We start from the raw sequence: 16964 nt of genomic DNA on the forward strand, positions 1-16964 counted from the left end.
CGCTGCGGCACAGCCCGGCTGGGTGGGAGGGGGAGAGGGTGGGCACAGACGGGGAGGTGTGAAGCACATCGCTCTAGTGGGTGAATAACTTCACTGTCTGCTGCTTCGCTCCATTTTCCTTTTGTCCTGCTGCCCAGAAATTCATCATGCAGAAATTTATTATCCCAAAGTACTGAATATTTTTATTTTCATTGTGTTTGTGAAGCAACACATTGGAAGCTGGCGTTATCTCACTGCTAAAGTTTAAACAGCTGGAGCAGCAGCTCTAATGCCACCATCAACAATTTAATACCGATTTTCAAGGCTGAATCAAACAGCTCTGCTCCACTTCTTCCCCTCTTACAAACAGGCAGCGGAGCCCAGCCAGAGCTGGCCCATCACCACTGAATTCCTCACAAAGCAAACCTCAGTTTGCAGCCTCATAGCTTGTTGGGTTTCTGCATGATGCCATTCGAACAAAAGGGTGATGAGAAAGCAGTTCCATTGCTGGGGACTGATTGCAATTTGTGTTTCATTTTGGCTTCGTTCTTTGGCATTAATCCAGCACGGTAAAGCACAAAATGGTGTGATGCACTCCCCCAAATAATGGGTTTCAACTACATCAGCATTTAGCAATGTTTGTTAGAATTTCACTTCCTAAACATTAAACACAATCTCTTGCCGTGGCCATTATATGGTGAAACAGAATTTGAATCCATGCACAGGCCCCCCTCTTTCTCCCTGCAAAATCTGATAAAAGTTTTGCTGAATAAGGACTTCAGGATTTAAACATTGGGTTGTATTCAGAAGTGCAGAGCCAGCAAAGGATTGCTTTTTTAAAAAAATGACCCTGCAGCCCCTAGCTATGGAAATAATCCCACAAAAATTGCAATAATGGTAGAAACTGGAGAGTTGTACAACTTTACAGAACACTTGCCTAAAATATCTGCTGGCTTGAGAGCTGCAGTGGTGAACTTCTGTGCTTCTTTCTGGTGCTGCAGATTTGAGCTTTCTGTACTGATCTGGCGCTAACGTAGAATGGGTTTTTCTCTAAGTGTATCTATCATTCTCCATCATTAATTTGATGTTTTGTCTCTCAGTTAATTTGCCACCATCTAAGTCCATCTCAAATGCTTGCAGTTCAGTGCACAGCAATAAAGTTGTGGAAGCAATATCAGACTGATGCATCTAGGACACAGCACAGCAACTACAAGACAGCTTAAAGATGAAAACTAGAAGTTGCAACTTTGTGCTGTTATTGTAGAACTTGTCATCACATGGGAGCACTAACTGTGGGAAAATAATGGATAAAATATGTTTAAATCTGTAAATATTTTGATTCACTCCCTTGTAAAGCTATGGTAAAAATGTCCTGGATGAAGGCAGGAATTGAGAATGTCACACAGATCAAGGGAATGTGCCACTGTTTTTTCCAGTAACTTTCTACTGAGCAGACTCAGCTTCAAGACCCTGTAGGAAAAAAAGAGTTTGTTATCCATTCTTTGACCAGAATCAACTTCATACCAGGAAAATGTAGCTTTGGAGCAACTGCAACTTCAGTTCATCCCACCTGGAAATGGCTGACAGCCTCTGGGTACCAGTCTGCACCCACAGGGCACAGCCAATTTGTAGGAATCATTGTAATAAAAGATCCTGGTACTATAAACCACACTCCTGTACAGGATTAGCTATGATTGAAAGCCACAATATCTTTGATTCCAGTCCTGGTGGCTGTTTTCTGATCTGCATGATCAGATCAGTCAACAAATAATATATAGGCATTTTCATAATTCCATGAGAACAGGAATTGCTAGATGCTCCAGGGAAATTCAGAATGCCAACATAACTACTGGCATCCTGGCCACAAGTACAAGGCTCACTTTGAAATTAGAATTCTCAATAATGTGGGAACACCAGTTGCAGTTGTTTCTGCCCTTTTCCAGATTTGTGAAGGCTCCAAGGTTGTTGAAGCTTTCTAAAGAGCTAAAATGTTGTCCTTTGAATGTAAGGATCTCTTGACAGAAGAAATCCATTTTTCTATTTAATGGGATGTATTCACCCAAGTACAAGAATTCTGAGTAAAGATTTTTTTTCCCCTCTGAATAATCTCTTCAATATGCACATCTGGCAATTCCTATACAGAACTGATGGTCACATCTGCTACAGAAAAGGCAGCTAATTGCTTTTTTTTTAATCTCAGAAGTGCTGCTTCAAAAATCCCAGCACTTGCACTACTATTTTCTGTAGTTTCTTTTTTGTAAAGGCTGCAAGAAGTCTTTTCACTTGTAATGTACTTACTGCTTCCCTTCCCCAGGTCAGCCAGACTGGCCAGCAGCAATAAAAGAAAAAGCTCTCCAAACCCATGTTCTTTGGTGAGCTACTCAAGACAAGCTTTCATCCAATTTTACATTATTTGTTCTACCCTAACATGGGTAAAACAATGGAGAGCAGTATTTGAGCAAATTAAAAAATAATCCTTTCTGCATTCTGGTTTAAACAAGATATTTAAATTAACAGTAATGTTCCTCTTGCTGAGTGTTTCATTTCCCTGATAACTGAGGAACCAGTCTATTAATAAAGATGCAAATCATTCCAGCACTTATGTAAATAGCAATAAAAGCTGAATTCTCACCTACAGCAAAGCAAAGCAGAAGGATTTTGTTCCTATCGAGTGCTGAATTCTAAAGAAAGGGTAAATAAATTTTCATTCAGTCATGGGTCACAGCTAAACACACATTGCAAAAAACCTTACATAACATCTCTGCTGCTGTAGTTGTCTGAAGTCTAGGAAGTGTCCAATTGTCACACAGTAATTACCAGGCTATTAAACCCATCCTGTTTTCTAAAAGCTGCTCCAGGAATCACGACCAATTCCTCCCTCTGACTCATCCCCTCCCACCCCCCAAAATGTAGCAGTGACTCTGCACTGTATTCAGGAACAGCAGCAATCTTCAGTGGCTTTCCCTTCCCAGGGGCAGCACAGCCATGGCACAGAACGAAGGTGCTACGGGCTTCCATGGCAACTGAAGCACTTGGATTACATTGGAGCTTTTTCCTCCTCTTCATTTCTCTTTTTTTTCTTTTTTTCCTCCCAGCTATGCTGCCTCACAGAGCTTGCAGTGAAATAATTCTTTTTAGCAGCTACCACGTCTTTCAGATATCTTCTAGAATCTCAGCTGTTTCTCTTTTCTTGACGTTTTGAGCGCTGTGAATTGGGTTATAAAAATTTAGAGTCAGGAATTTGGATCTTTTTAAGACACAACTTCCCACCTGACTGATACTCAGAATATTTTGCAGAGATTTGATTTTTTAGACGTGCATGAGCATTTTAAAATATTTTTTGGTGTTCCAAGTGCTGTAAATAAACACAAGGACTATGCCAACAGGAATCTGTGGGAAAATGTGAGTGATGCCTGCTCATGCTATACCCACCTCATTACAGATTTTATTACTCATTCATTTTAGTAAGCTGTAATCTAGGTTATTATGCCACACCCATCACCATGGGAATGGCACTTTAAAGGACCCAAAATACTTTGCTATTCAGCTTTTCCTTGGGACTTGAGAGTGTGATCTGATTGCAGTTTCAATATACAAAGCCCATTTGAGTAGTTACAGCTGACAGGTTAAAAACCTCACTAATTACAAACATCTCCAGTGCAACAATATGTAGCACTTGACAGAACAGTGAATGATAGATAAATTGCTAAGAGAGGCAGATGAATGAATTCCTCATCATGAGAGAAGCAGCAGAGATAACTGCCCATCCCTAATTAACTGTGTCTTACAGCAGAGGTAAATACAGGAGGAGTTTTACTTACTGGTTCAGTTTTCTCACAGTGCTATCCATGCTGACTGCCACCTCCAAAGAAAGGACAATTCCAAAGAGAAGATTTAAAAGAACAATTTAAAGATACCCCTAAGTGCTCTCAGAGAATTTTCTATGATTTATCCTTATTTGAAATTAAATTACTAAAATTAAATCCAGAAATTCAACAGTCCCTGCCTGCTTTTCTGAGATCAAAACATATAATAAAAATATTATTTTAAGAAATAAAATAAGCATTACAGGAACATTTGTAACACTGCAGTTTGAAACACAAAAGAATAACAGATGAAAGTACTTTAGTCACAACTGTTTTGCTTATCTGTTGTGACCAATTAATTATGTGGAAGGGTGATTGAGGATGGACTATACAGAGCACTGAAAGGTTCTAAGCACATAAAGTTGATTTTTATCTTGTGTGCTCTTTGCCTTGCTCACAGAAACCACCAGCACTCCTTTAGTTTAGGCTGCATGCCCTACTCAGGCAGCAGCATTTCTTAAGAGCCATTAAAACCAGATCTTTAAGGTGTGGTGAGAGAACTGCATGTTTCAAATATGAGCTGCACAACACACCCAGAAGGTGTGCACTGGCAATCATCACCTCCTGCCCTGCATCCCTTTACCATCCACGTGGCAATGGTGCAGCACACAAAGGCTCCTGCAAACTGTCATTACTGGCTTTTAAACCATGGAAGGAGGAGGAGCAAAAAGTGCCAGACCTCCATATGCTTCCCAACAGAGCTTTCTTTAAATGTGTGTAGAAGGTGGAAACAGCACATTATTTTGTTGTCCACTCTTGTTATAAAAATACTATTTCTCCTATAAATTAAGAAGAAAAATGCCACTCACATTTTAGAACATATGATGAACATTTACCTTGACTTGCTTTCCAAGTGCAATCAAATAAACTCAACTGGTAAATGCTGCAAAAAGATTTTTCAGCCTCTCAGAATTCACACATAAAGGTGCTTTGGTTTTGCCTTCCTGTACAGCTTAGGGAGAAAAAAAAAGAAAGAGAAATAAATAAAGGCTTTAACTGCAAAAAGCCTGGGGCTCTCACTGAGATTCAAATGCAGTGTGTACCAGTATCATGTATGTTACAGATCTTTGGGCAATATGCACTAACTGCAAAGCTGAGAATTTGAAAGAATTAAGTTCACTCTCTAACATTATCTACCAGACATTCCACTTCACAAGTTTTTTGTTAGATACTTGAAAATGCTTTGGTTTACTCTGCTTTAACACTTGGTTGGGGAGACTTTTCCTGCATTTCTGGAAGGACAAATGCTTACATCAATCTAGTGCTCCCTCTCTTGGCAACTGAACAAGGTGCAGTCACTTCAGCCACAGCTCCCTCCCGAGACAAGAAGGAAAGAAAAGTGTTAGAACAATTAATCAGCATGATTACAACATCTCTAAGCATTCAGAACTGGATAGCTCTTCAGGTTATGAAAACTGAATGGTATGGCAAGGTTCTGTTTAAGTAGCTAAGTGAATTTTAACAGATTCTTGATTAAGAAAACCTGAAGCTGACAGTTGTCGCCCTTCCTAAAATATTTCGCTATACTCATCCTTATTTTGTTCAGCTGGTTTTCCCAACTTTTCTTCAGCAGCTGATTTTCAAAAACCAGCATTTTGCTGCTTCAGGACTCCAATTAAAAGCTCTTTAGCTAAAAGCTCATTTATTAAACCTCTGTAGACAACCACGAACATGTCTGTACAGCAAGTTTACATGAAGGACGATGCTACAAAAGATACAGTGGCAATTAAAACAGACCCACATAAATAATTTATAAAAATACTTGAAATGGTGAAAATAGCATTGTAATCCCCAATTATTTTCTTCCAATTGCCAGGACTTTGATGTGGGAAATCTTAACATCAGACCTTTTTAAAAACATTCAGAATATATTAAACTTATCTACAGGATAATTAGCAAAATGTATAAAGTATAGATTATTGTACAAAGGACAGATATTAAAAAAATCACCAATCCACCTGAAACTCAAGGACAATATAAATCTTAGCCAAAATAATGAACACCAAACCACAAACCCTGCATTTTAGAGTCTCGAGTATTGGCAAATAAAATGATCTTAACAAATCATCAGTCCTGTTATTCCTTAGTGGGAGCTTGCAATTTGGGAAAATTCTACATTTGCTGCCTGCACTGATGGTCCTGGTCAAGATGGAAACCTGCACTGACTTCACTACCAAGGAAGAATAGGGCAGACCTGCATTTGTCAAGATTTTCTCTTTTCCATAACATGAGGGAGGTTATCTGAGTTTGTAAAACTGGTGGGGAAACAGAAGGGATTTGGATATAAGAAAACAAAAGACCAATTAAAATTTAAGTCTTTTTCTTTTGCTGGTTTCTCGGGGAATTTTTTAACAGGCTTCTTATCCGTAGATAAACCCCAGTTGATTCTGCCATATTTTCAAATTCAAATGGTGTGATGCCTGCAGCAAACTTGCTCATGTCAGGAACAAGTCCAGATTTTTTCCCAGATGATCCAGTGCTTGTGGGCACTTTATTACCACCTGTGCTTTCCCCCTCATTAACCTCAGGGCTGGCAGCAGGCAGGGTGTCATCCAGCGGGCCTTCAGAAACTGCATTATCAGGATTTTCCTTTAAGTCAAGCAAACTGTCCTCTACATTGGGACTGGTTAGAGAATGATCATTTTCTGGGATCTGCTCACTGATGTCAGAAAACTCTGTTTCCACTGAGACCACTTTCTCAGGTGACCTGACTTCTGCAACGAGATCTGCTTCATTCCTGGCTGGTGATGAGGTCAGGGAATTGCCAGTTAAAGGTGTGTCCACAGGAATATCAGAGTCACTGTTGGTGCTCTCTGCCTGCTCCAGAGCTGCCCAGATTAACCTCTGCTGCTCCTCCAGCTCCTCCAGGGTCAGTGTGTCCTCATCCATCACTGAGTCCACTATTTTGGGCTGGGGACTGTCACTGGCAGAGTCTGGTGCTGGGGCAGTCCTGGGGAGGGGAGAGGGGCTGGGGGTGGAAGGCTGAGGGGGGGTGAGGGGGGGCGTTCCTTGGGGCACTGGTGGGGGAGTGGACATGGATGGAGATCCAGGCGGCAGAGGAGGTTGGAACTGAAAACTGTTGGGAGTTTGAGATCTCTGTGCTCCTTCCAGATCTAGAAAGAGATTAAAAGACACCTTTTAGAACCTGAAATCTGACCAGGACAAGATTCAAAGTCCCAATGTTCTGATTAACTACCAGATTTATGTCTTCTCATCCTTGGTTTTCAGCTGAGGTTTTCAGCACAAGCTTTGTGAGGCTTTTCATTTTTGGGATTTGAACTCTGCCAGCCATTCAAGGAAAAAATAATTACTCTTGAAGGTATTAAGAACAAACTCATTCCACACTGAGACACATTGAAGGATTCCTCATGGCAGATTTCAAAAGGAAAGCCAGAAGTTTCTCCAGCTACTCTAACACTGAATGCTCCTGAGTTTGCCTCCTTATCAAGAAGCTGTAAGCTTGCAAATTTATGTTATTCCATCCAAGTATTTAGGGATTTGGGAGTCTTAACAGAAGTTTCTTTAGGATGCTCCTGGAGTAAAGAGATCAGAATTTTAACTGAACATTGCAACTGCTCTGAGCACACTGAAACCTCCTGCTTGGTATGAGAAGATACAAAAACCACAGTAACAATCACAGCAAATGCCACTGCAGTAGGACACTGCTGGTTCTGTCAACACTGCCTTTAATTACCACCAAAATACTAACACATTGCCTTCTCCTTTTAACTCTCACATTTCAATCCAGAACAAGTTATTTTGAAAATAAAAGTTGAAACTAGAAAAAGCAAAAATCAGAGTGACTGTACCAGAGTCCAGGTCCATGTCAGCTGCTGCTACCTCTGAAGTGTCTTCTCTTGCTCGTTTGGAATGACGAGACTTGGACTGAGGTGCAGCCCTTTTGCTGCTGGATTTTGGACTTGGCTGCAGAGAAATTATCCACAAAACCAAAAATAATTAGTATTATCCTGTACAGGGTAACATTTCCAGCTCTAAGAATTAAAGGAATTTTGTAACTATGCAATCATTGGGGACTCAGTGTGTAAACAGACATTGACATCTGAGGGATGCCATGGCCATGGCAACCAAACTTCTCATTTATTAGGGGAGTCTGGAACTTCCAGGCTGTGTCAATTCATGACAATTTTTTTCCAAACTGCTTACAAATCTTTGCACAACTTAAGGGAAATAACAGAATTCATTTTAAACACAAAGCCATTTTTTGTTAAAAGAGATAAGCCAGATGAGCATTTCACCCTCACTAGTGTCAATAAAAAGTCTGTCCCCTTGTGGAGAAAGAAGATAAAAGCAAGAAATCATCACGACCTACACTAACTAAAAGACAACATTGTTTTTTTTTTAACAAGAAGACATATTCACCTCCTGATAATTAGAAAGGTAGTGAGCAAAAACATCCTTCTGTTGAGATGGCTGCATGGGGATGGAACCAAACATCTGCCACTCCTACAGCAAAAAGAAAAAAAAAAGAGAAAAGAGAAATAATGTTGCATATGATTGGTTAATAACACTGAATGAAAAAACACATTTGGAGGCCACTAAATGGGCAAATGTAAAGGTGTAAATGCACAAATGCTTCTTTTTAATGTTCAGGCATTCAGAGCAGTGAATTCACTGACAGGAGGTAAAAATGCTTTTGAAGATGAAAGTGCAGCACCCACAGGGGATTTCTTGTGTGCTCTGTTCTTAAGAGGGCACCCAGCATGTGGATCTTCTGCTATGATTTGCTTAATTCCAGCTGTTACAGAGCTTGGCAGAAGTTGTGCACTGACTGGTCTGATGTAATTTTTTGTAATCAAAATTATAATTATGGAAACACCCACAGTGATTTTCATATTCCAAGAACATTCAGAAAATTTACATGTAAGGAAAAAAAAAGCTATTCATGTGTGAAATTCTGTGTTTAAAAAATACCAAACTATTGATGTCATAATGGAACAATCCTCACAGAAGCACTGTCAGACCCTAGCACAAGAAACATGACAAGTATCAGCTGTCACATTAATTACAAACCCCAGCCCCAAAGCAAGGGCTTAAAAAGAAGAGACTCTTAAAAGGGAATTGTCAGATGCAGACACAAAACATCTACTCTTGGCTAAAAGCAGCTCCTGTCCCTCAGCACATTCAGAAGGCAGAGAACAGCTACTCACATCTGGGATCCCACTGGGAGTGGATATATTAAAGCCTGGGTAATTGACCAACTTGGACACATCATAAGTGATACGTTTGGGCTGGGGAGAGCCCTTATCTTCTGCTTCAACTTCACCTATAATGGAATAGAATTATTATTGATGTTAATTAAGAACACCACTGGAAAAATCCACAGGATTAAAGAACAGCAGTTTGGAATGGAAGTATTGATAGAAGGTTTTGAAATCCAGAGAGGCAGGAGCAGTGACCAAATGCATCAGATACAGGCATGAAACCTCCCCAGAAACCTAACTGGGTGCTCCTACACAACTGCTCTTCATGTTCCATTGCCACCCTCAGAATTTGGCATCAGGACTGTTGTGAGATGAAGCATAAATAAGAGTCATTAGCAAAAAGCTGGTAAGTTACTTAAGCTGGGTTCCAAGAAATGTTTTGTTTGCTTGCTGGTGGTTTTGTTCGCTTGCTGGTGGTTTTGTTCCTGTGTAAGAGTAATTTATTGAGGGCTATGGCTTCTTCTATGAAAAGAGAAAAAGGGAGAGGAAATTGGACAAGAAGAGATTTGCAAGTCTTGCAGTTTCACAACTCCAGGTTCTAACAGTGAAATCCCACTGACAGTTTCCCATCTTTGCAACACAACCATTATGGAATTTGTTTTGTTTTGTTGTTACATCACAGCATGTCCTAGGTTGACTATACGATGATTTTATCCCAAATCATCCTGTTTATGCTGAATAATAAATTTTGCACCTTTAAGACTTGTTCCAGAGAGTGAAGGGGGGGAGAGCCTTTGGGGGTTCTCTCCAAAATTTACCCTGAACCAGGACACAGCTGACAAAAGGTGTCAGCTGTGACACCTTTTATATGAACAAAACAAGTAAAAATATTTTATTGATTTGCATCTTTTCCACGAGGAAGATGAAGCTTTCCAAACCAGTTAATTTATTATCTCCTGAGGAGCATGCAGCCAGCAGAAAGCCTCCTAGTAAAGCTGCATCCCAGCCCCAGTGCTCACCTTTGCCATTGCACAGAGCCAGCCATGAGTGCTCCATCCCAGCCCCAGTGCTCACCTTTGCCATGGCACAGAGCCAGCCCTGAGTGCTCCATCCCAGCCCCACACTTCTCACCTTTGCCATGGTACAGAGCCAGCCCTGAGTGCTCCATCCCAGCCCCACATTTCTCACCTTTGCCATCGTACAGAGCCAGCCCTGAGTGCTCCATCCCAGCCCCACATTTCTCACCTTTGCCATCATACAGAGCCAGCCCTGAGTGCTCCATCCCAGCCCCACATTTCTCACCTTTGCCATCATACAGAGCCAGCCCTGAGTGCTCCATCTCGGCCTCCTTGAGCCAGCCTGGGGGGTAGCCCAGCTGCCGCATGCGGTAAATGAACGGGGGCAGGCTCTTGTCTGTCACACCAAGAGCATCCTGAAGGACCCCACTGAGCCAAGGAAACAAAGAGAAAACAAAATGTCATCCAGAAAAATCCCTCAATTGGTGACAAAAAGGTTATGAATGTTTTGTGGAGTTTTCAGTGAGTTGTAGGTCAAAGTGTGTTGCATTTCCGCCCCAGATATAAATGAAAATCAGCTCTGACATTAAATAGAACTTTTTGCCTTGCTGATGTGCTTAAACACTTTATTAGATTTAATTCTACACCAAGAATAACACACTTGACCTACTGCTTCTGACTCATGGCCTTGACTGCAGCTATCAACAGGAAGGGTGGACCCTGACACTGAATTTACTGGTGATTTTTTTGGGGACTGCCACACAATACTATGATTTCTCTGACATTTTGAATAGAGAGGAAGGGACACTCAAAGCTCAAAATTTGCAGACCTTTGAATACATTTTTAGTAGGAACATAATACAATTTCAGAAGTCAAAGAGTAATATTTATCACCCTGCATTAGAGAAAGGGCAGGACTGTCAAGCCAGCAGTGAGTTTTCATTTGAAAGATAGCTCTACAATTTATTTAAATTCTATTTATCAAATTCTGACATAATACACTCATAGTTAAGAGCAGCAGGTGGACTTAATAAACTCTAGCAATTAAAATCTGGCACTCCAAAGGCAGAAGAGGTATTCCAGAAAAGCAAATGGAAAGAAAAGAGATACCTAATTACTCCTGGCTTAAATTTTCCAAACCTCTCTTCTACTTCTTCTGCATGGTAACGCTGCTGAAAATTCTGATTGCTCGAATCACCACAAGCTTCCAAAAACTCCTTTCTCTTCTCATTGATACGAGCTGCATTTCGTGGCTTAAAGATAATACAATTGGGAAGTTTAGAGTTGGACAACTCACAATTGATGCACTCCTTCACCCCACACACAGCTTGGAGAGCAGCAGTCTGTGGAATACTGGTGACTTTACCTTTGGGCAGTCCTTCATTTGATGGTCTTCAGAACCACAATTGAAACAATGAGGTTTGGGCCTGCTTGAAAAATGCACAACAAATTAAACCTGAAAACAACTCTGCAATGTTAAATACACCTAATTATTTTCATTTGTGACAGATTTTAAGGTTTAGACTTGAGAAAGACAAAATCAAAAGCAAAGAATGCTGATGGCATGTGCTGTCATTTGCTTCTTTTAAACTTACATCAATCATTAAATAGAGAATACTGCTGATTTCACAGTGCTAAGGAGAACATGAGAAATGAGGAAAGGGCAGAGGGAAATAGGAAATGGTATCACCAGAGGTCTGATCCCTTCCACAATACTGGGAATCAGCAGAAACAAACAGCAGAGCAAAACCATTTCTTTGGAAAGCCCTTGCCCACAGTTTCAAGTAATTCATTTTGTGAAACTGCACTGAAAACCTGGAATGGAACTGCAGCTGGCTTCAACTTAAATCTTCCTTGTAAATTCACACCATAGCAGGAAACATTTGCAATGTTACTGGGGTGAAATACCAAGATTTTAGAGGAAGATTTATTTTCTGAGCATTCATTTTTACTGAATTAGGATTGGAACCAGAAGTGGAGACAAAAAGTGTGGCAAGGTAACTCCAGCTGGAAATTGAATTTCCTTCACTTCTGACCTCTCATAAAAACTACACCATCAACTCTCAGATCAGTCTGTCTTAAAAATCCATCAAATAAATTAGACAGGAGTTGCTCTACTCTACAGAAGAGTAACCATGACACAACACCAGTGCAAGGATGACAAACCAAGCACTAAAAAGACAAGAAGGAGAAAAACTAAGTATAAAAATTCAGGAAGTTTTCACACATGGACTTTAGGCCCTTCCTAAAGAAACTCAATAAAAAGATTCACTGACTGCAATGCTCAGCTCTGGCTTATTTAATTTAAATATTGCTCAAGTATGTCCAAGGGTTTATTAACTGGGCAATAATCACAGAGTGCATCTGAACTTTTCAGTTCAAAATTTTATATTTAAGAATAATACAAACCTTTTGGGTTTTACTTGTATTTCTTGTCCATCTAGGGAGAGAATCTGGCTGAAAACTTGCTGATATCTTTAGATTTCAATAAGGAACTGCTACTGGATGAAGCAAAATTTCAATTTTGTTTAAAATACCAATGAAGACTTAATAGTGCTTTGAACAGAACACTGACTCATCTGCATTAAATTACAAATGGGTCCTTGACATGAAGCCCTGAGTATAAACTATAAAATGGTATCTGCTATAAACTATTTGCTAAGATGAGCTTATGCTGTTTCCTCCTCCAAATTTCTATCCAATAATTTATCAGCACTTGCTAAAACTACAACCCTCTCGTTTACAGGTAGAGATTTCCAGATAATAATTCTGAAATGTTTCACAGTAATCTTATTAAACCGCATTTTGTTAGAGTTTCAAACTGACAGGTTCACTGAGAGCAGGACTTTGGTGGTTTAGAAGCCAGTGCCTGATGAACCATTTCACTCAGAATTGCTTCAGCCACACTTAATGTGACATTTAAGGAGAAATTCCCATTAGGAATCTACTTCCTTCACCCAGAGGTTGGGAGATTGCAAATTTGCAATTTATGTTCATATATAAATAATTTTCTAACACTGAAATGACCTTGATTACAAACTGGATATTGCAGAAATGAACTCTGCTTCTTGTCCTGAGTCTCCCCAGGACAGAAGCAATACTGGAAGCCAGGGGGGATGATGTTACTTGAGAAATTTCTTTTGTCATGGAAGACATCAATATTAAAAAACTTTTCAACATTTCCCAGCTTCTTCAACATTTCCCTCAATTCCACTTTTCCAACATTGGCTTTAATAAACAATAAGGAACCAACTTTAAAATGGATGCATGTTAAGAGCATACCATAATTAAATTTTAGTAAAAGTCCTCCCCTCTAGCTCCCACATTTGGAAAAAAGCATTTCACAGCATGTTTGAGTTTCCCAAACCCCTTTCTTCTCCCAGAGAGTGGATTTTATGGAGGGATAATACTTATTCAATCTGCAATGAGCTGTCATTCCAAACCTGACTAGGGACTGGCCAAGGAAATCCCTAAATTCACAAGATGTATTTATGGGGATAAAGCATTCACTCTCAGGCTAGCAATCAGCAAGTCAATGATATCAAAATACTTATTTGTTTTGAATAAAAAGCCATTAATGACCCATTAAATCATCCCATCTATAATGAGTGGTATGGTTTTGCTAGAAACACACAAAATCCACTGAAGAGAATTTGAGTTCAATTTACCCACTGGAATTCTTTGGATTTGACACATGGCAAAAAGAAAGGTGTTTTAGCAAACAGGATACTTAGGTATTTCCCATCCTTCTGTCAGCTGTGGATTCTCATTTAAAATAGGCTGTCCCAGTTTATCGAGACAAAAATTGGTAAAATACAGAACACTTCCTACAACCTGTAGAAAAAAAGTCAGAGAATTGTCAGAAATGTGTCAGTATTCAGGTGAGATTGGTAGCATTTCCATAAATTTACTCTCCCTGAAATACTTCCAGGTTTTTCTTCCCCCATTCTGTAAGAATTTACAATTAATACAAGCCCAAACCTGTACACATAAGATTTTTTTATTTTTGCACTGATGTAGCCCAAACATGCTGAATTTAAATTTATCAGTGTAACAACAGAAATTAGGAGATCTTATTTTAATGGCAGTGCACGCTGAATGTGGAGAATGAAGAGTCAGACCTACCATGGAAGAGCACAGTCAAAAACTTACACTAAAAGCTTCTTTCACTTTTTTAGCAGAACTTGTGCTGGTTCCTTTACAGTCCTCTTCCAAAACAACACTGGAGGGCTGACAGGAAAAGCAAAAATAAAAATAATTCACTTAACCTGAATTAGTGATGTAAAAGGCACAGAATTGGGGTTCAGCTTCTGTCCTTTCACCAGCAGCAGGATGGAGATGTCCAAGTCAGGCATGAAGCTTCCCACACCCAAAGCACAACAGAGCCTTTCTAAGGCTTTCTTGATGAGAAATACACTGCATAATTACATTTTCATTCTCATCAAAAAAGCTAAGGGAAAGATAGAGAGGAATATGTCATTCCACCCTTTCACTCAAAATGAATGTTGAGTTAAGAATCAAAATTTTAAACTAGGAGGAGAAAGTATCAATTTTCAGATTCTGTTGTTCATCTGTTTTCTTGTCTATACTTGGAGTTGGGCCAAACACTACCAGAAGAAGATACATTAACCTTTCTTCTTAATTATTTAAACCAATTTTCTTTCACTGAAATTTCACTAGGGACAATTTTCAAGAAGCATTTTCATAGGCAGAAAGGATCTTTCCTTTCTCTCTATTTTTTGGAACAAATAGTTGTAAAACATTTGTTTGACATCTACTTGATTTGATTTTTGTCACTGTTTAACAGTGCAATATTTCAACATTCTCATTACAGAGATGGAGAAGCAGCACTTTGTAACAATTTGAGTTTTAAAGTACCTGTGGCTTAGCATTCAAGTGTGATTTTTCTTGCTCACTTTTCTTCTGCTCTTCATATTTTTGAACTAAACTATAAATAAAGTCTTCAATTTCTTGATGATACCGCCTGGGATGAAGTACAGAGAGATGAAGACATGAGCAAGGCTGAAACAAAGGGCAGACATCTCTTTTCTTAACTTATCATTTACTAAATAACTCAGAAAAGGGGAAAATCCAATTCTTTTTTGCCCCCCTCTCAACCCCTACCTACACAAATGCAATCTGGTATTTGAGAGCATCTGAGTGCGGCAAAAAAATCAACTCAGAGGCAGAGAAAGATTAATTTCTTCTATTTTACCCACAACACTGCTGAAATTCAAGCTGCTCTTCAGACTCACTCCAAGTTCCTGGAAGTCACCCCTCACTTAATGGTAAAAGCAGATATTGTTAATGAACAGAACTCCTGTCACACTGCCCATTATCCTTTCTCCACTCCAAGCTTTCAATAGTTTATGTTATTGAACAAAATCTACATCCACAATTTGGGCACAGCACTGTTAGATCCAAACAAACAAAAAAAGCCCCCATTTCCTGTCAGAATTGTTTTTTCATACTTACTTAGTAATGACATTGTTCATAAATAAAATCTGCAACAGAGGTCCATCAACCTTGGGGTTTTCCACTGAGATTCCACTGGAACAGCACAGAACACAGACAATGGGTACAGTAAATATTCCCCAACAGTTTTATCACAGCTCAGGCTGGACCCCACAGAGGGAGGAAGGTTTGGTCAATACAAAATCTGTATTTTTAAGAAGTTTCTATCCTCTTAAACAGAAATAATCTTCTTGAGCAAAGCAGGTTGGTGTGAGGTGGAAGGAGAACAAAACATCCCCCACACTACAGAAATATTTAATTCTGTATGAACAGAATTCTCTTCCTGCTATTATAATTTCAATAAACTTATACAATGTTCTAACTAAGATTCATTCAACCATTTGAATGTAAGTTTTCCTCACTGCTGAACTTATACCTTAGAACTGCTTCCCTGAAGACCAAGTGAGTTTCATGAAACAGATACACACAAATAAATAAAAGTTACAGCAACACCAATGGAGTCCCTGCTATTCAAGACTTTTCAGGAACTGGAATGGCATTTTAGAAGCCCAGGACCTGAGCAGGGTTTGGGACATGGAAACAAGATGTGGCAGATTGTTACCACAGACAGCTTTTATCTTAGATAAACTCTATTTATATACACAATATAAATAAATAGATTTTCTCTGTATAATTCATACAGTGTTTCAAGTCAGCATTAACATACCTAGGACGAGTCAGAATTCTCAGCTTCCTTTTAAGTTCCTGATGTTAACTTATTGTTAAGGACTATGATTTTCTTTGGAAGACACAAACCCACACCCAAAGCAAGCAAGAAAACACTGAGCAAGAATTTCACAGAACAATAAATAGGGTTTCAGTCCTTCCCTTTCACTGCACAGGGGATTATTTAAAAATCCACCTGTTGCTGGAGAAACACAATAAATCGGAATAAAGGAAAAAAACACAAATGAAAAGAGGACTAGCTGTGACAATCCAAATAGTGCCATTCATTACATGCTATGATTATATTAGCAGATTAATAACATTTTATTTTAAAATGAAATGATGAATGTGATCATCACCGAAAGAAAGGCAATGGTAGTACACGTGTACTTGTAAATGGGCACTAAATCATAACACATTTCAGATTCCACTCTGCTGCAGCGGCAAACCCAAAAACCCTTTAGGGAACTTGCCACAATTCAACTATTTGTAATTATTTGGAGCTGAGTTAAAAGGTGGAACGCAGGGATTCAGTGAGAGCCGATTCAACAGCCATCCCCGCATCCCGGGGCCCGAGGCGGGCCCGGCCGCTCTGGGATAAAAGTTTCTATGGAGAGAGAACGTGCTCTGAGGGAGCCTGGGAGCACCAGGAGCTCCCTCCCCGCCCAGCTCAGCCCTCTCCCCCCTGGGGCCCGGCGGAGACCGAGGGTTCGTTCCCACAGAGCCCGGGGAGCAGCCGGAGCCCCCTGAGGGCCGGGACC

General features: G+C 39.8%; 1 protein-coding gene across 2 annotated transcripts; it reads right to left on the reverse strand.

Moving 5' to 3' along the window:
- Positions 1–5460: 5460 nt before the first annotated feature.
- ZCCHC8 (zinc finger CCHC-type containing 8) lies at positions 5461–16323 on the reverse strand. 2 transcript variants are annotated; one of them, XM_031059513.1, is made up of 13 exons: positions 16205–16323; positions 15499–15573; positions 14902–15007; positions 14176–14253; positions 13754–13857; positions 12433–12498; positions 11390–11450; positions 11134–11276; positions 10310–10452; positions 9014–9129; positions 8226–8309; positions 7655–7769; positions 5461–6958 (listed from the first exon to the last, which is right to left on the reverse strand). In XM_031059513.1, the coding sequence occupies exons 2-13, from the start codon at positions 15516–15518 to the stop codon at positions 6156–6158; spliced, it is 1839 nt and encodes a 612-aa protein (XP_030915373.1). In that variant the 5' UTR covers positions 15519–15573; positions 16205–16323; the 3' UTR covers positions 5461–6155. The 2 variants fall into 2 exon arrangements, with proteins under 2 accessions (XP_030915373.1, XP_014163734.1); XM_014308259.2 differs by having other exon boundaries at positions 11390–11453.
- Between the last annotated feature and the right edge of the window lie 641 nt (positions 16324–16964).

Source organism: Geospiza fortis, unplaced genomic scaffold (assembly GCF_000277835.1).
Source record: "Geospiza fortis unplaced genomic scaffold, GeoFor_1.0 scaffold145, whole genome shotgun sequence".
In the NCBI taxonomy this organism is placed as follows: Eukaryota; Metazoa; Chordata; class Aves; order Passeriformes; family Thraupidae; genus Geospiza; species Geospiza fortis.

Bases quoted from the DNA above. Each gene is read 5' to 3' on its own strand.
- ZCCHC8 (XM_014308259.2), bottom strand. From the start codon at position 15,518: ATGAACAATGTCATTACTAA. The intron at 12,499-13,753 runs GTATCCTGTTTG...TGAAATCTAAAG, and splicing joins GAAGGATGGGAAATACCTAA to ATATCAGCAAGTTTTCAGCC. The intron at 11,454-12,432 runs GTTTGTATTATT...GCATTTTTCAAG, and splicing joins ATACAAGTAAAACCCAAAAG to CAGGCCCAAACCTCATTGTT.